This window comes from Vulpes lagopus, chromosome 3 (genome assembly GCF_018345385.1).
Source record: "Vulpes lagopus strain Blue_001 chromosome 3, ASM1834538v1, whole genome shotgun sequence".
In the NCBI taxonomy this organism is placed as follows: Eukaryota; Metazoa; Chordata; class Mammalia; order Carnivora; family Canidae; genus Vulpes; species Vulpes lagopus.
Genome location: NC_054826.1, coordinates 67,092,883 through 67,112,428, shown reverse-complemented (window position 1 = coordinate 67,112,428; position 19,546 = coordinate 67,092,883). Strand labels below are relative to the sequence as shown.

At 51.9% G+C, this 19,546-nt stretch overlaps 1 protein-coding gene across 1 annotated transcript in view; it reads right to left on the bottom strand.

Moving 5' to 3' along the window:
• Positions 1 to 14,782, bottom strand: part of LRRC20 (leucine rich repeat containing 20) — an 83,704-nt gene extending 68,922 nt beyond the window's left edge. Inside the window, exons 1-2 of the mRNA XM_041749853.1 lie at positions 14,694 to 14,782; positions 9,207 to 9,351 (exon numbers count right to left, since the gene is read on the bottom strand). Coding sequence (XP_041605787.1) covers positions 9,207 to 9,288 — 82 coding nt within the window. The 5' untranslated portion in view covers positions 9,289 to 9,351; positions 14,694 to 14,782. The remainder of the gene's footprint in view (positions 1 to 9,206; positions 9,352 to 14,693) is intronic.
• Between the last annotated feature and the right edge of the window lie 4,764 nt (positions 14,783 to 19,546).

Sequence of the window (19,546 nt, the reverse complement as noted above, 5' to 3'; positions counted from 1 at the left end):
GCACTTTCTTCCCTGCAAAGGCCGTGCTTCCTGGGCAGCTGTCCTAACCTGGGCTCTAATAAAACTCTCTTCCTTGCTTTTAGAGATTTTAAGAGGGGCAGCCCGGGTGGCTCAGCCTTCCGCCCAGGGCGTGATCCTGGAGTCCCGGGATCAAGTCCCACGTCAGGCTCCCTGCACGGAGCCTACTTCTCCCTCTCTCTCTGTGTGTGTGTCTCCCATGAATGAATGAATGAATAAATAAATAAATAAATAAATAAATATTTTTTTTTTAAAGAGAGATTTTAAGAGGTTTGTTCATTTTGCATTGACAACAGGACTTTGCTATAGGCACTACTGCAGGTGACACTTGAGGGCCTTAGAGCCTTCCTTCCTCTCTGGGTCACCCCCACAGGAGCCTGCCTGCATACAGCCATGCCTTTGCCCACAGAGACACCCTCTCCTAGAACAGCCTTCCCCTCATGCCTCACCCACACCCTCAAACCTGCTCTATCCTCAGGGGCTCGGCTGCAGTACCCCCTTTTCCGTGCCACGCCCTCAGCACGGGCACTCAAACAATGCCTGAGATATGTAGAACCCAAGACAGTAAAGGCAGACTCATCCATGTGGTTCATTTTCCATCCTGCAAGTATTTGACACCCAGCTAATGGCCTCCTCGCTGTGCAGGGCTCTCTGCCTCCCACAGGACCTCCCTGGAGACCACTCAGGGTTGGGCCAGTTCTCACAGCTGAGCAATTTCCTTCCTGCAGACAGAAGAACGAGGGGGGACGGCTAATGCCTTAAGTGGTCTGAGGGTACCTGTCCATCCACTTGGCAGATGCCTTCTGAACACTGCTACATGGGGCAGCATTGCAGTGACCAGGAACCCAAGATACAGGTTGGCCATGCTGGAAGTCGCCCAGCACTGACTCCCACCTCCACCTCCCCCCATCTCCCACCCAGAAGTCTAAAGTCCACATCGGGGCTCCAGGAGGGGCAGGTGGGACTCGTGGTCAATGGAGCTCTCAAAGCTCCAGGAGGGGATTCAGGGAATCCCAGTAGAGAGACCTGGGCCATATCTGTTGGGCTTTGGCGTCCTCTCCCACCACTGCTAGAAAGAGTCCTGGAAAAACTTCAGGACACCAGCTATCTTCACCCCTAGCAATTCCAGAGCTTGCCAGTCTAGCCCCAACAGGGCCTTATAACTAACCCTCTGCTTCCACAAGACACTATGCCAGGGACAAGGGGCCAGGGCACAGAGGACAGGGCAGGAGGAAGCCTGGCTTCCCACTATTTATCCTCTGAGTCTCATGCTTTGTATTCTTGGGTGCATGTAATACCTACCAAGTTATTGTTTTTCTTTTTAAAAGATTTTATTGATTTATTCATGAGAGACACAAACAGAGAGAGGCAGAGACATAGGCAGAAGGAGAAGCAGGCTCCATGCAGGGAGCCCGATGCGATCCCCATCTGGGGATCACACCCTGAGCCGAAGGCAGACTCTCAACTGCTGAGCCACCTTGGCATCACTTTGTTTGTTTTTTTATTTATTCATGAGAGACACACAGAGAGAGAGAAAAGCAGAGACACAGGCAGAGGGAGAAGCGGGCTCCATGCAGGGAGCCTGACGCAGGACTTGATCCTGGGTCTCCAGGATCGGTGGTGCCAAACCGCTGAGCCACCCAGGCTGCCTCTTTTTTTTTTTTTTTTTTTAAATCAAATGTTTATAGCTACAGCAGCCTGCCTTCCCAATTGAAAGGCAGGAAGCTAAGGACAGCATATCAGAGGCTTCCAGCCCTCATGGTGAACAGGTGGCCCTGGGCGGCCTGAGGGCTGCCCTGTGAGGACCCACTCCCTCTTCTGCACATTCAGAGCTGACCTGAGCCTGGCTGACCCTCAGGACTTCCCAGGCCAGGATACATCCGAGCAATGGCATACCCGTCATTGCCACCAGCACCAGCCTCCTGGGCTCAGGGCCAGGAACTGCATGCAGGCCCCTGCCTAGGACCAAGAAAAACTGCTTCCACCACAGCCCCTGGTTGCTCCCCTCCCTGACATGTGCCTGAGAGAGTCCGTGTCTGTCTGCCTCCCCCTCCAGACTGGGCACTCCTGGGGCACTTCCTCTAAGTGAGGTATACAAAGGAGGGGCTCAATGTAGTTACTTCTTGAAAAGGGACCGTGTCTGGCCCAAGGGAAGATATTACTCTGATTTAGTGAGTATATATAGATACATTACGTGCTTCTTGAATACTGAGCTTCCTGAATACCCTTGCTCAAGAAAGGGGCTACAAAGTCAGATTGCCATGGGAGTCAGCTAGGAATGTGAATACAGGAGGTGAGGACGTGGGACGTGGGCATTCATGCCTGCCTAGCAACAGTGTGGTCAAGACCCGGTCTCAGCTGCCTGTCACGTAGTGACAGGGCACCATCTGCTGGTGAGAGTTGGAGGAGACAAGCAGTCACCCCAGCAAAGTGGGGATAAGCCTGGGAGAGAGGGTAAGTTGCAAAGGGGAGATGCATCTCTTCTCTCACTAGCTCTGGTCTGCCCACCTGACTATCTCACAGCTCCTGGCCCAGCTGCTCAGTTCACTGAGGATGGATCACACCCACGTTCACATTCATTCTGTCTCTCTCTGTCTCTGTCTCTCTCTCTCACACAGACGCATATAAACACACAGAGACCTGCCCAGACAACACCCTTCCCTACCCAGCTCCCCAGAACCCACCAGGAGAAGGAAGTTCCAGACTGTAAATCATAAGCCAGTAGTTTATTCAAGACAGCGAAGAATCATACAAGTTCATGTTCAAATGCAGACCACCATGCCCATGCTGGGATTTCACCTTTAAAGCCCTAGAATGGGCTCCATGAATCTGTCTGTAATCAGAAGCAGCTCACGGCGGCTGTTCTCACCACCACCTGAGACATCTTGACCAGGCAGGTATCAGCCTCTGGTAATTCTCCTCCTTGTCAAGGAACAGGGTAGAGCCGACTGTGGTTCTGACACGGCACGAGCAGAGAGGCAAGCATGAGGGGGAGCAGGGGCTCCAAGTTCTCATCTCCTCCCCTGGCCCTCAGTGGGAAAGGCCACCCGGCGCTGGGACGGAACTGGCTCCACCTCTCGATACCTGTGTCACATCCTCAGCCTTAGCTCCAGCTTCTAGAAAACAGGGACTCTACTTCAAAAGCAACACGGCAGAGGAGACAAGCTGAACGCCCTAGTGCCACCAAACACTTAGAAACTCTGGATTAAGAAAGCTCTGTGCCTTGGTTTTTTCATCTGTGAAATGGGGGGATTAAGATCACCCCTGTCACACAGTCACTGCGAGGATTCAATGAGGCAACACCAGCCAAGTGCTGACAACACCGCCTGGCATTTAATGAGAGCGAGCTGCAGGCGTCCAAAGTAGAGAGGAGCGCCAAGATACGGCGACAGGCAGCTACAGACGCTCGGCCCACCACGTCTGCTGTGAATCCGGGTTATCGGGGGCCCGGGCTGAATGGTCTAGAAGGGTGAGGAATGCAGTGCTGGGCCTGACTGAGGGATGCTGAAGCTGAGACCCCGTGGAGCTGGAGTTCTGAAGGACTACCTTCAGAGGAAGAGCGCACTAGGGATAAGACGCGCTTCTTCATAATTGGAGTGCTGCTTTGTCTGCCTGGGTGCTGAATTAAAAAAGAAAACAAGTTCCCTGTAAGGTTCTGAAATCACAGGTTCTGAAACCACCACCCTCACGACAGGGGTAGGGTTTGAAGAGTCCTTTCCCCTAAGGCCCAGAAGCCCCTAGGGCTGAGTTGTTTTTTTTTTTTTTTTAAGATTTTATTTATTTATTTATGACACACACACACACACACACACACACACACACACAGAGGCAGACATAGGCAGAGGGAGAAGCAGGCTCCCTGCAAGGAGCGCGATGTGGGACTCGATCCCAGGACTCGGGGATCATGCTCTGGGCCAAAAGCAGGCGCTCAACCACTGAGCCACCCAGGCGTCCCAGAAAGAGTGTTTCTAATAAAACAGGTGTCTAACCTGGTTGCAGGCAGGTATCTGCTGGAAGCAACCACAGCCCTTCTGGAGGATAGCCCCTTGACCCAGGGTCACACAGACGAGGCTCTACCAGGCATAGGGCTTAAAATGACATCAAATTCACCCAGAACAACCCACTGTGAGCTAGAGTCAAGAGGAACAGCAGACGTGGGCTGCTGAGAACGCCCTGTGATAGAGGTAGTACAAAAGATTAAAAAAAAAAAAAACGATTAAAGAAATTACAAGCAGATTTAAACACATAAGAAAGGAACAAGATATTATTCCCTAAAATAGGATTTTTTTTTTTTAGTAAAAGGTAAAAGATTTATCAGATCTAAAGAGAAATCAGAGTATATAAAGTCAGATTTCTTAAAAGAACTAAAACAGAACTTTTTTTAAAAGTAGGCTCCACACCTAGCATGGATCCCAACATGGGGCTTGAATTCACAACTCTGAGTTCAAGACCTGAGCTAAGATCAAGCGTCAATCACTTCATTGGCTGAGTTCTGATCCCCCAGAACTTTTTTTTTTCTTTTTGATCCCCCAGAACTTTTGAAAACTAACTAACTAACTAACTAAAGTATGTAGCCTTAAAACTCAACAATGGGTTCAGGAGCAGATTGAACACAAATGGAGAAGCAAACAGTGAAATGGCAGATGGATCTAGAATGTACTGGAGAGATGATGATAAAGGAAATACACTAGAGCGACGAATGCACAGGATGGAAGCCCCAAGAGAAATTCGAGGCAAAAGAAACCCAAGGGAAGGGGGGAAGGCAATGTGCCTAGAGCTATTGATTCAGAATTTACTTGAAATGAACACAGACAGGAATCCTCTGGCAGGAAGTACAAAAGACCACAGAAAGAATGAAAAGAGGACTCAAACATCTGTGCTCAGCATGCAGCAGGCCCTGGGAAATGCTGGATCCTTCCTCTGTAGCTCTTACTGGGTGCTCCTTCCCACCAGCTTTGCCAGACTTTGTCCCAGCCAGCCACACTCTCCCAGACCTTTCCAAGTCCTGCTCCTCAGCAATCATGATCAGTTTTTACAAGTCATCCGCAAAGGCCTGGGAGTCTCTCCCCTGGAGAGGAGTGGGGTGCAGGACGGCCTGGCCTGCCGATCCACTGGCCAGGAGGAACGGTAAGGTCAGACAGAGGGCCCCAGGGATCTGAGGACCCAGGAAGCCCAGATGGGTCTGAGATCTTTACAAAGATAAAGAACTAATTTGGGGACACAAGGAGAGGAGGGTGAGGAAAGCCTGAGGATGGTGCAGAGTTCCCAACTCTGTGCAAGCTCATTCAAAAAGGCTGAGGAGGGGTGAGGGGCTGGGGAAAGTGGCTTCAGCTCGGGCTGAGGGGCAGACCAGGGGCCAGGGGGGATGAAGAGGCCTGGTGTGGGAAGACCAGGGCTTTGGGAGTCACAGCTCAGGTTGCAGGAGGAGCAAGCCTGGCTCCAGAGGGCACCCGCAAGCACCTGGGGGAGTGCGCGTGATGCTTACCTAAGTAAGGTGAGAGCCTGTAACTGAGCTCTCCCAGCCCAGTCTGGATCTTCCGCCCTGCGGCAAGACGCCTGAGTCTTCTGAGCAGCCATCCTAGAGCTGCACCCTGGGCCTGCACCCAGGTAGGCAGGGAGGGGAAGCCAGCAGATGGGGAGAAGCCAGAGAAGCCTGGCCCACACCCCAGGGCTGAGAAGGAGGTAGCCCCAAAACTCTCCTCTGCTGTTGGCAAGAGTTATTTCCACCTCCTATAGCGGCAGGTGGTCCTTTCTCCAAAATCTAGACTTCTCTACTTATTTTATTTTATTTTATTTTATTTTTTTAAGATTTTATTTATTCATGAGAGAGACACACACAGAAAGAGGCAGAGACACAGGCAGAGGGAGAAGCAGGTTCCCCACATGGAGCCCGATGCGGGACTTGATCCCAGGACTCTGGGATCATGACCCGAGCCAAAGGCAGGCACCCAAACACTGAGCCACCCAGGCGTCCCTAGACTTCTCTACTTAAAAGAGTAATATGTTTATCACAGGACATTCAGAAAGTGCACAATGGTATTTTCTAACATCCATTTGTATCTTGTTTTATTTTGTTTCAATTAGTTCCCCTATAGACACATGTTTAACTGGCATCGTGCTGCCTATACAGTTTGGGATCTTTACTTTTTTTCCAATTCATGTTATATAGAACAAGCTGCCAGTCTTCATTCAAGCATGTAATGAAATTTTATGCGCCACTTTTAATAGCTACATAAATTGCATTGTACAGCTCTAACAAAACCTATTTAAGCAATTTTCTGGTCCTGGTTTTTTTAGGCTGCTTCAGATTGCTTGCTGTTTTACATGAGAATCATAGTGGGTTACTTCGCCCATCTTTCAAGACCCATTTCAATTCCCACCTCCTCCAGAATGCCTTTAATACCCGTAACATTTCCTACCTCTGAACTCCGACCACCTGCAGTGTATCCCACATGGCTCAGCATGGAAACCTTGTGTCACTCACTGCTCTGTATCCCACAGTGGTAGGCTGGTCTCACATCCAGAACTCTATTGCACATAGCCCAAGGGAGCCCCCCAGCACCTTGCACACACCAGATGCTCAGTACAGACAACTCAGACTCCCAGACCCCTCAGATTGCATAAGCTCAGTAAACTCCACTTGCCAAAGGGTCAGGACTACAGGTGCCCGTAGTGGCATGGTCTGGCATTTTGCTTCTTCACTGGGCACTGAAGAGGTAGGTAGGCCCCCATCAATGTGCTCTAACTTTAAAGACCTCCCTGTGAAAGTTTCGAGCTCTAATCAAGACATCCAGGACTAAAAGGATGAATTCCTCTCCAAAGCTGGCTAAAGCTTTGCAGTGCTCACAACCCTGGGGCTTGGCAACCATCCGTGCCCCCACCCCAGGACAGCGTGCGTGATGTGGAAAGGGCCTGCCTGGGCCCTGGTGCCGGACAGCCAGGGTTCCAATCCTAGTACAGCAGTGGCCAGGCAGGATGACAGAGGCCTGCCTTTGGGTTCTTCAGTGGGCACAGCCCTGGGCACAACAAAGGAACTGGTCACAGCACACCCCACCTTAGACCCCTTACACACTGCACCCCAGCAGCAGGGCAGCCCTGCTTCAGTTCCAGAAATTCCCCACCTGGCCTGGAGAGAACTCTAATCTCCGGTCCACAGACATTTAAGTCTAGACTCCATGCAGCTTTCCAGGTTCCCTACCTGCTGCGTGCCATCCCCCATTCCCCCATCCCCTTCTCCATGTCACAGTGGCAACTGCGCAGCTTCCTGGGGCCCCAGCCTCCTCACTACTGCCTCCTAGAGTCCTTTATCTAGCAACACCAGCCCCAGGAGGTAAAAATGTTGCTCCTCCATCCTTGCCCCCATGAGACATGTGGATGAGCTGTGCTGCACATGTGTCTTCCTCCCTGCAACATTTTAAGGCAAGGGTATGTTATACCCTGCAGAGACTTGTTGATTTGCACTGAGCTCCCCATTTGAAAACAACATGAAGAGATCCAGCCAGGTGGCCAGCTGACCCTGGAGGGGGTATGTTTGTGGCAGAGCAGGACTTCGGTGCCACCCCCAGCCCCTGGAGGTGAGACAGTAACAGCTGCCATTCACTGAACTGGGAAGACCAGTGCCTTACAGACACCCCCATTCTCTGAACCACCTTGATGAGATAGGCACAGTTACCATCCCCATTACAGACACAGAGAACCCAGGTTCAGTTAGAAGTTAAGCTACCTGCTGAGATAGTGGCCTAGTGCAGAGTGGGGATTCGAATCCAGGCCATATGAGTGGTAGAGAGCTCTGAACACTGGGCTAAGCATGAAAACATCAGTACCAGCACAAGATTCCAGTTCTTTTCCTGAGGGTCCATGACCATTCGCTCACCAGCTGAAGGCATCCCCCAGAAACTTCCCTCCAAAACCAAAGACAACCTTCAAGTTTGTCTGCTGGCAGAGGAAGATGCTTCTCTCGCTTTAGCCCACCCAGTTCACCAAATGCTATGTGCTTACAAAGTACCTAACACAGCTCTTGGGGTGGGGTGGGGGGCAAAAGTCCCTGCCTTCTAGGGACACCGAGTGAATGTTACATAGAGAAGGAAAGGAGCGAGGGGTGAATGGTGTAGAGCTGAGGGCTTCCTGAAAGAGGTGGTGACCAAGCTCATCTTGAAGGCTGAGTGCCCCTCCACTTTCTGGGCCACCCCCCCCTGCCCAGCAGCCCCAGACACACCTGACCAATAGCCGTTCACAGAGATACTCTATCTTCCCAGTCTCTGGATCTTTGGTCAGGCAATAAGCTCCATGGAAATGCTCCTTGGAGAGACAGACACAAATGCACACGGGCACACACACACATCCCTACCCCCCTGTGGAATTCCTCTCTGTGTGCCAAAGGCCCCATTCAAATCCCACCCTATCTACGCAATCATCCCCAAGGTGAGATGGTGCTCCCCTCACTCTGGGTTCCCACAACATGCTAATGGTTCTAAGGGGGTACACACATTCCAGCGGGTGAGACACACGTACACACGCAATCCTTGCACATGTGAATGGTCAATAAGTATCTGTTGAATTCAATTAAATAGGATGGTTTGCTCAGATGCTTGAAGGCTTGGCATAGCTGTATGGGCTAAAATGCTACGACCAAGTCAAAGCAAAAAACATACGGGATGCAATTCAAGGAAAGCAATGTAGTGAAAAGGGGCCTCCAGGCTGGGTGACCTGGAAAAAGCCCACTTTGCCTCTGACCCTCCATCGCCTCATCTGAAGATCAAGGTTAGTCATGCTTGGTGGGTCTCCTCCATCACGAGGCCACGCTGAAGATTCAATATGACAACACTCACGAGGCACCTACACAGGGCCTGGTACCTGGGGCTACTTGGCAGTGCCAGCTTTTGTCACCTGGACCGAGGGCACACACACTCAGAGTCAGTGGCAGTGCAGACAGGCTCCCAGCAGATGGAAGCCCTCGCTCAATGTTTTTCAAACCTCTCTGATTGTGACCCATAATAAGAAATAGGTCTTACGTGGCCTATTTTGGTTTCGCCTATTTTCTTAGGCGAAAACCAAGCACAAGTGCGATAAAACTCCATAAAACACTTCTCCTGGTGTGGAGGGGACACACCGACACTCTACTCTTCTCTTTCAATCCACATCGACACTGATATCACATGCTGCCTAAGGGGCGCCCTGCCCTTACTCACCCAGGGTATCAGAGCCGCTCTCCACGGTCTCGTTGACCTTCCTTGCAACTCTGGCCACGGCCTCACCCATCTTCTTCAGCATGCAGGCGAGGGGGTCCTGCTGCCAGCCACCAGGCTGGTCTGCTGCTCACAAGGGGGCCTGTGCCTGGGGAAGACACAGGGCCATGAAGCGCCCACCCGCCAGCCAGAGAAATGCCCCTGAATCTGTCCTCCCCAGGGACCCAGGCTGCAGGAAGCCTGCAGGGAGAGCCCCAAGCCACTCACTTTCTCCCAAGAGGCCCAGAGACCAGGCCACGTACAGCTTGGCCTTTGGAGCAGCCAATCTGCCCATCAGAGGGTCGGGGCAGCCCAGCCTAACCACTTTCCTGGGTGATCCACTCGTGACTTCACCAGACTCAGGACAAGCACTTCAAACAGCGGCCAGGTGTGTGCCGCCTGTGACTCACTTAACAGGTGGAGCAGCGGGGAAGAGGCAGAGAACAGCCAACCGCAGGGGGGAGATGCGTGTCCCTCCATCCTACAGCCTCTGGGCGGCTGCCCTGTCCATACATACACGGACAAGTCCTCCAGCCCCGGTTCATCTCACCCACCTCTGCCAGGCACCTTCTGTGTGCTGGGAAGTGGGGGCACAGAGACAAATCCAGCCAGCCTGCCAGGTCAGAGCTCACAGGCAAGGGGTGGGATAGGGGTGTGGGGTCTCTAAGAATTCCCTTCCTACCTGTCAACATGGAGGGAAGGCTACAGGTTGATTAGTTTTAGGCCGCAGACCTGACGATCAGCCTGGTGCAGAGTTTATCTGCCAGACCCAGAGGGAGAAGGGGGCGGGGGCAGGGCAAGGAAAGGAGAGAAGGGAAATTGGATCCCTGGGGGAGAAAAGGCTTCAAGACAGGTGAGGAACACAATCAAAGTTATTTGGTGTTAAAGACATGAGGGACTCTAGAAATGTCTCCAACTCCCTGTTTATTACAGAGAAGGAAACTGAGGCACAGAGAGGGACTAGATGACCTGGCCAAGGTCAAAGTGAGTCACTGGCAACAATGTTAACAGCCCAGCTCCATATCCAGCCATCACCTCTTTACGAGAGTCGCCCACAAGGCCGCAGCACCCCAGGGACAGAATGAACTTGGGGCCAAGGTCAGGACTCTTTTTTGCCTCTGGATCCCAATCCCAGCTTCAAAAATGGCTCAGGGAGCTCTAATGCGCTCATTCTGAGGGTCAGAGGCCAAAGAACGGGAGGACAGAAAGAAGGGGGTGAGGGTAGTACTCGGTGCTGCTAATAGATACCACGTAGAAGTCCAAACGTGCTCAACGACACAGGTGGGGCAGACAAGGCTGCCCCGGCTAGTCAAGCCCACCCATGTGCTGAGCATGTTAGCGGTGAATATGTGGGTGCCCCATGTAGGCTGACACTGAAAATTTGAGACACTCAGTGCGGTGGAAACAGACTGGGTTTTTGAAGAGAAGCCTAGTGCCCAACTCTGCCATTTGCTAGTTCAGGAGCCTGGGAAAGCTTTTTAACTACTCTGAGCTGTAGTCTCTTCATCTGAGTGGAGGTCTAGTAATATCCATCTCACTGAATTCACATGAGGGTTGAACAAAAATATTTATATCTTTCCAGGCCAGGGCCCAGGACATGTAGGTCTCAACAGATTCTAGTCGAGGATAAAACAGGGGGCACCCGGGTGGCTCAGCAGTTGAGCATCTGCCCTCAGCTCAGGGTGTGATCCTGGGGTCCTGGAATTGAGTCCTGCATCAGGCTCCCCACAGGGAGCCTGCTTCTTCCTCTGCCTCTCATTCTTTCTCATGAATAAATAAATAAAATATTAAAAAAAAAAAAGAAAAAAAGGAGGATAAAACGGTACACATGCAGACAGGACACTGGCCCCTGAACCCAGTTTCTTTCTTTTTTTTTTTTTTGGTAGAACCCAGTTTCATACCCATGTGACTTCAAACAAATCACTCAGTGGAACATGTACTCATCTTTAAGGAATGACTAGGATTTCCTTTGCCATCTCCAGAAAGTCTTCCCTGATTGCCTCATCTCTCAGTGTTTTATCCTCCCTCTGAGTTTCAGCACCAATTACAGACTTAGTACAAGCCACTTGGGTTGTTTATGAGCTTTTTAAAATAAATATACTTGTCTCCCTAATTGGCCTGTGGGCAGCTTGGCACAGGGAGCGGATCTATACTGTGCTTTCTCCCAGCACTTTACACCATAAGCTGAATATAAATGCCTAGTTAGGATACCGCAATGGTGATGATGATCAACAGCCATCATTTGGGTTTCAAATCTAAATACACGTCAATGTGGACTCTCATAATAAATCTAAGATACTGTTTAAATGAGAAGGGTCATATAGTCAAATGCCTAATGGTGTTAAGTAGACAACTTGTATGAGGTAGGCCAGGGTAAGAAAGTAGGGAATAGTGATGATTATGGCAAACTAAACCCAATACCTCCACCATGCTGTTCTTAGGACCATCCCCAAAGTCTAGGGCACAGCAATGTTGCTGGGATCTTGGTGGCTTATCCCTGTGAATGGGAAAACTGAACCCCAAGAAGGGAGATAAATGAGCTTAGATGGGAAACAAAACCCTGGGTCTCCTAACTCCTAGCCTAGTCTTCTTCCTACTACACCATGCTCCTTCCTTGCCCTATCTCCATTACTTATCAATAACAACAAACATGTACTGAGCAGCTACTAGGCATAGGGCATATAAGAATGAAGAGGACAGAAACACAGGAAAAAGCTCTGACTTGTGATTCCAATGGACAGCTTTTTAGGAAACATCACTGAGGCAATCCTGTCCTCCCTGCACAAGGGAAAGAGATAGATCTCCAAGCTGCCCAGGGTCTGTTTTAATAACCCTGAGTGGGACTGTCTGGGCTGATGACTTTCAGCCAGGCACTATGCTTACAATTCTACTAGCTGTCACCAGGTTGGGGGGTGGGGGGAGCAGGGCAGGAGGATCGTAGGGATAGAGCCCACTGATGATAACTAATCAAATTAAAAATCTCACCCCTGGTGGCAAGCAAAGACACTCTACGGTGTGGGTCAGAGAATGGACATCAGAGCAGGAACAGGAGCAATCTGACAGCCAGACTAGGACTTAAATCCCAGAGGATGCTCTGGGTACCTCACAGATGGTCCCTAGACCCCCAAGAACTACCTTCTGCCTAAAATCGCCACCCTCACTAATTGGCCAGGACACCACCTCACTTCACCTAACACTACTCCTTCCCTCCCAAGGGAGAATTCCTTCCTACAGTCCAGCTGGCTGTCCCTCTCTGAGGTCAGACAACAAAGGCTGGTCACTCTGGCACAGTCAGGGCTGTGAGAGAGGAGCATGGCAGGGCCGCATGGGGTAGAAGGCCCAAGATGGGGTAAGGGGGCGCCAGACTGAGGGAAGAACAAACAGGATGACAGGAGTCTGGATTGGGTCCCTGAAAGAGCCCTCCTGGTACCAGAAGCCACCTACAGGGCCCCAGGGTAACACCACAGACGCAAGTGTTGGGCTCCTTGAGGCATCTGGCCAAACCCACAGGCAGAGTCCATAGCAGAAGAAAGTCAGAGAATGTCCCCCAAGGGACTGCAGGGAAGCCTTAGCTAATTTCAAAGCAAGTGCTCCAAATCCTAGAGATCCTTCAGCACAGGATCCAAAGCCATATTCACACTGCTGCTGCCCCAGCAACACATCCCTCTCTATACATCCCCAACTCCCCTTTCCTCAGAGTGGACATCATAGCCTCAGGAAATGTTTAAATCCAACAAACATCTCCTGGGCACCTTCTAGAAGGGCCACCCAGGGGAGCAGAGTTACAGAGATGGGGCATGAGCCAGAATGAGGTTCCCCCAACCAGGAGAAACTTAGTGACAAGACAAAGAATGAGCTAGATGCTAGTAGGGCTGTGATGCCAACTGGAAGGAGCGTGTATTCCCTCTCTATAAAGGGAGAGAGATGACATATCTGAGCAGAGGGACCCAAAGAGATGAGAGAAAGAGGCAGGCAGGTAGCCAATCTGTCCCCAGGTTACTGGGGGAGGGGGCCGTAGGCACTCCCCTAACTCTGTCCTCTGTTTCTCTGCAGGTAGCTAGGGAAAGTTTTCGGAGGGCAGCAGCCTAAGGCCAGTTTGGAAAGTTATCCAGGTGTTTGTGAGCAGCGCCCTCTGTAAAATGGAAATACCACCTACCTTGTTGAGTTGTTCTGACAAGTAAATGATATAGAACTTTTGAGCAGGGTCTTTGCAAATGTTAAGCACTTCCCACAAAATGCATGGGTGACCGGTACAGACAGTAAGTTAGGATATCATCAGCTGAATGCCAGAAAAGCTGCCTTCCTTTGTGGGAGCTGGCGATAGGCCCTTCTGGATCTATAACCTAGTTTCATCCGGAAACGAGGCTGGAGTTGGGGTGATTTCTGCCTAAACCCTGACTGCAGCCCCCTGCTGGAGCTCCTGTCCACCTTATCTGGAGCCTCGAGATCTGTGCAAAGGAGCTGCTGCGACACCCCGTCCACACCAGCTGCTCCTATATTTAGTTACTGGTGTGGTCACTTGGGAACTTTAGAGCCTGGCAGCCGCTCCGAAGGGCAACTCGAGCCTGCCGAGCCATGTGTGCAAGCTCCCCGACCGCTGGCTCCCGCGGGTCCTTCAGGCCAGGCCAGGTCGGGGGAGCAGGTGGGGAAGGGGAGCGGCGGAAGCTGGATGGTATCCAAGTAGCCCCGAAAGCCCTCGAGACCTGGGCAGAGCTGACCCACTTTTTCACCCCAGGGAGGGCAGCCGCTGGGGCGCGAGCGGACGGGCTGGCGCCTGGGTTTTGGGCCTTGGGGTTCGCAGCGCCGCGCGCCCCGCTCCCTCCGCTCCAGGCGCCCGGCAGCGCCTCCCGGGAAGGCGCGGCGGGGCGGGGCGGGGGCGGGCCGGGCCAGGGTCTCCGCGCCGCGCGCAAGGGGCCCGCCTCCCGCGTCTACCCCACCCCCGAGCCCGCAGCCAATGGCTCCGCGCCGCCGGGCCTCCGCTCGCGCGGCAGGCGGGGACTGGGGGCAATAAAGCGGGGAGAGGGGCGAACGCGGGCAGCGCGGAGGGCCGGGGCACGTGCTCCCGGGGCGGGAGCGAGCCCGGACGGCGCTGCCTCGGCGGCACCTCCCGCGGGGGCGGAGGCGGAGGCGGAGGCCCGGCCCGCGTCCCCGGGCTCCCCACTCCCTGCCGCCGCCGCGCCCACCCCGCGGGCCGGCCGGGTCCAGCGGCAGTGGACGCGAGCAGGAGCCGGCGCGGCCCCGGGCGCCGGGCCCCGGGGCGCTGCGGAAGCCGCGGCTGACTCACCGCTGCCCTTTCCACCCGGTGACCTGGGGGAGGGGAGGGGCCGCTGCAGGACCGGGGGCGCTGCCATCCCCGCGCCCCCGGCCCTCCAGCGCTCGGCCTCAGCCTGCGGCTACTTTGCGGGGCGCGCAGCGTGGGCCCCGATGCTGGCCGCTTGCGGCTCCACTTACAGCGACAATGCCTCCCAGCGCGCTGCGCAGCGCACTCGCGCTCCCTCCGCCGCCGGCGGCGCCCCATGCAACAGCCGCGCGCCCGGGCGGGGCGGGGCGGGGCGGGGCGGGGCGGGGCGGGGCGCGCGGGGCCGCTCGGCCAATCGCCGCGCCGGCACCGGGCCGGGGCCGCGCGCAGCCAATCAGCGCGCCGGGCCTCCCGCCGCGCCCGGGAGCTGCCCGCGCGGAGAAGCGGACCGCGCGCTCTCGTGCGCAGGGTGGATCCGCTTTGTGTGCGGCTGCCGGAGGGACGCGGCTCGGGAGGGCGGACGTGTAGACCCGAACGCGCCGCACAGATCCCGGGGGCAGTAGGACTGAGTGGGGCTCCAGGTTCTCAAGGGAAGAGAGCCGAATTAGCCAGATCAGGGGTACTCTGGGAAATGTGAAGGTGGGGGTGGGGAACTTCATGGGATGCCTTCGGGCGCCAGTTCAGGTTTAGAGTTCTCTCGCCTCCCTAAGTCCCACCATTCTCCACTATAAAAGAGGAGTGACAACGCCTGAATACTCTACAGGAGTCATTGCGAGGACTACTGCAGGGAATGTTTCGCACAGTCTGAGAGCACGTCCGCTTATGGAAGGGGGGCTGCTTCGAGGGCTTGCCTCATTGATGAAGAGCTCACCATCTACCCTTTCCAAGGCACTTTGGAGAGCTCAAAAGAGGCGAGGCCCCGGGCTCAGCCCGTGACGATGAGCATGTCTAATGCTCTAATAAACAGAAGCGTGTCTTAAATACGCGGGAGTCCTAATTCTGTCTCTGGGTATTAGGGCAGTCGGATAAGGAACACACATTCCCCTGGGTCCTGAGGGATGTTATGGGTTGAATGGTCTCCCCTACAAGAGGTATCTCGAACTCTTAACCCCCAGTACCTAAGAACGTGACCTTATTTGGAAATACGGTCATTGCAGAGAGAAGCTCATACCAGGGACACTTGGGTCTGCTCAGGCAGAGCATCTGCCTTCCGCTCAGGGTGTGATCCCAGGTCCTGGGATCGAGTCCTGCATTGGGCTCCCCAAGGGGAGCTTGTTTCTTCCTCTGCCTCTCTCTCTCTGTGTCTTGTGAATAAACACATTTTAAAAATCTTTAAAAAAAAGAGATAAGTTCATGCTGGAGTAGGATGTACGTGGTGTTCTGATGAGAAAAGACACAGACACACAAGGAGAAGGGATTCAGAAGACAGAGGCAAGAGATGATAGTGATGTGCCTATTAGCCACAAGGAATCCCAAGGACTGTGTAGGCAAGGACCCAAAGCTAGGAAGAGACAAGAAAGGAAACAACTCCGCAAACACCTTGGTTTTGGACTTCCAGCCTCCAGAACTATGAGAAAATATATTTCTTTTAAGTGACACAGTGTGTGGCAATTTGTTATCACAGCCCTAGGGAACTAATATGATGGTAAGTAGGAATACAGGGAAGGGGATGAAAACTGCCTCCAAGAAAGTCTTTAAACCTGAATGCCTAGTTTATGCAACGTCCCGTGTCTTGGGGTATTCCAAGATCAATTAGACACAGACCCTGCCCTCAAGGGGTTACCACTCAGGCGGATGTCTGAGCATCCATGTTTTCTGACTCCTTCCCAGGAAGACCATCAATGGAAGCCTTTCCCTAACCTCATCATCGCTCTATCCCTGCCACATATATACCAGGTACCAGATATAAATAACAGACAGATCAAACCCTATTCTGCCCAAGCCAAGATCCTTCTCTGGACAAAGTGGACCCTGCCACTTTGTTTCACTTAAACCCACCCTTACTGAGTGCCTGGTTGGCTCGGTCAGTACAGCATGTGACTCTTAATCAATCACTGGGCTGTGAGTTCCAGCCCCATGTTGGAAGTAGAGCTTACTTAAAAAAAAAAAAAAAGGAAAAAGAAATAGCCTTATATCTCTGTCCAATTTCCACAGATGGATGACTTCTCTTCCCCACCGGGCCATACGCAGACTTGAGATCGCCAGTCCAATGCTTCTGTACATGTAGTAAGGGCTCAGTAAAGACCACTGACTGACGGCCCCACCCTGAAGCATCTCACATTCACACCTTATCATACCCAGTCCTCTCTCCCAGGAATTTCCTCCTGGATTCCCCACCTCCACATAGACAGGACTCCTGCCCAGCTCAGGTGCCACATCTTCTGTTGCTAGTGTGTTTGCTTCTCCAGAACACTTATTGCACCGTGCCCATTACTATGCCATCTCTGCACGTGTCTTTTCTCCCAAGACTCTGCCTCTTTTCAGATTAACCACAGCTTGGCACATAGTAAGCACCTTCTTTTCCTGCATCATGAAACACCCCAAAGTGCATAAATTTATTTATTTATTTATTTATTTATTTATTTATTTATTTATTTATTTATTTATTTATTTTAGGGCCTGAGGGAGGAGTAGAGGGAGAGAGAATATTTTAAGTTGGTTCCATACCCAGCCCAGAGCCCAATGTGGGGCTTGATCTCATGACCCTGAGATCATGACCTGAGCCAAAATCAACAGACGCTTAACCAACTGAGCCACCCAGGCACCCCAGAAGTGTCTTAAAATAATAGATATTTATTTAGCTTATGATTTTATGGGTCAGTATTTTAGGTTGGGCTCAGCTGGGCAGTTCTTCTGGTCTCAGCTGGACACCCTCATACACCTGGCATCAGTAGCTAGGCAGCCAGAAGCCACTGCTTCTGGGGAGATGGATAGCTGCCAACTGAGGTAACAGGGTTACATGTCTCTCTTCCACCAGCAGGCTAGCCCGGGCTGGTTCACATGGAGCTGTGCGGTTCCAAGAGCAAGACTGGAATCATACAAAGTCTCTAAAGGTCTGGGCTCAAAACTGGCACTACATCACTTCCATAGTCATGACTAAACCAAGTCACAAGTCCAACCCAGGTCCAAGGGTGGGGAAATAGACTCCATCTTCTGATGATAGGAGCAGCAAAGTCATATCGCAAGGAACATGAATACAGGGATGAGTAGCGAGAATCAAGGCTAGTTTTGCAACCAACTGCAGTGCTCAATAAGTATTCCCAAGACACCCGGCACATAGTGGACGCTCAGTCAATATTTAACATGGTGCTAAGATTTTCAATCGTGATATTTCCTGATCTCATTCAACATAGTCAACAAGCAAAATTCTCTCACTCACAAGATATCCATTGCCACCTTCATTTTCGGAATAACAAATAAGAGGATCAGGAGGACAGGGCTGTGCAAGAGAAAACCCCACTGAAGCTTCTCAGTGAAGAAGCTCTGTGGGCTCCACACAGGCTCCTGCTCCTAAACAGAGCATCTTTGGAGGCCTGGTCACATGAGATGGAAGTCATACACCTTCACCTATAAACAGAGAGAAGCTTATTTGCCAGAGCTTGAACACAGCCCCTGTTGATTTCCTGAAAGCCTTGCAGCTGCCTGCAGAATAGGAAAACCTTTGTGCCATGGCAACTTGTTATCTGGCTACTTCCTGAGGGTCTGCCCCTTGCCAAGCAGGATAAATTCTCAGGGTACTTGTGGAAGGGGCAGTATCCTGTGGTCAAAGCCAGCAGCTCAACTCCACTGACTAAGAGCCCGAATGGGGTCTACTTCCCATAAAAAATGACTAGAATCAGAGGCGCCTGGGTGGCTCAGATGGTTAAGCATTTGCCTTTGGCTCAGGTCATGAACCCAGCATCCTGGGGTCAGCCCTGCATCAGGCTCCCTGCTCAGCGGTGAGTCTGCTTCTCTCTCTCCCTCTGTCCCTTCCCCTGCTGATGCTCCTTCTGTCTGTCAATTTCAAATGAATGAAAAAAAAAATTACTGGAATCAGTCTCAAGGCCTATGTGTGTTGACTTATATCCCCCAATAAAGGTATGTTAGAGTCCCAACCCCTAGGATCCCACACTGTGATCTTATTTCAAGATAGGGTCTTTACAGAGGTAATCAAATTAAAAAGACATCATTAAGGTGGATTCTAGTCCAATATGACTAGTGTCCTTGTAAAAAGGGGAAATTTAGACACAGATAAATATGAGTAAAGGGAAGTGTGAAGAGACACACAGAGAAGAGGGTCATCTACAAGCCAAGGACTGAGGCCTAGAACAGATCCTCCCTCAGCCTCAGAAGGAACCAGTCCTGCCAGCACCTTGATTTCAGACTTCCAGCTCCCAGAACTGTGAGACATTTGTGGCACTTGGTTAGAGCAGCCCTAGAAAACTAATACAAGGCCTTAAATCTCTCCTTTTTTTTCTTTTTTTTTTTTTTTTAAGATTTATTTATTTATTCAGAGAGAGAAAGAGAGGCAGAGACACAGGCAGAGGGAGAAGCAAGCTCCATGCAGGGAGCCCAACGTGGGACTCGATCCTGGGTCTCCAGGATCATGCCTTGAGCCAAAGGCAGAGCTAAACCACTGCGCCACCAGGGCTGCCCAAATCTCTCCTTTTCTATTCTAGTCTCCTCGTATTTGTCCTTATTGTACACCCCTTGATGGAAAAGTACATTCGGGTAGAAACAAAATATGAAGTCCTATTGACATGCATGAGCCGGATCCTATGCATCAACCTGTGTCCTCCTGAGTCTTCCGCCTGGAGCTGTGACTCTGTCTGGAGCTGAGTAAGCAACAGGCAGGAACTCAAAGTCACTCCAAGTCACTGTCATCCTATGCAGAAGAGCAATTCACTCAGTCTCTCTTCCAGATTTTCAGCCTGGTCACAGGTACCCACTGTAGGGATCTCTCCAGTACTGCAAGGTTCGCAAAGAGGAACAGGAAGCAGGCAATACCTTCAAGACGCAAAAGCACTCTGCTATGACAAAGAAGATTCACACAAAAAGTGACTTTAATACATGTTTCTCAAGCTTC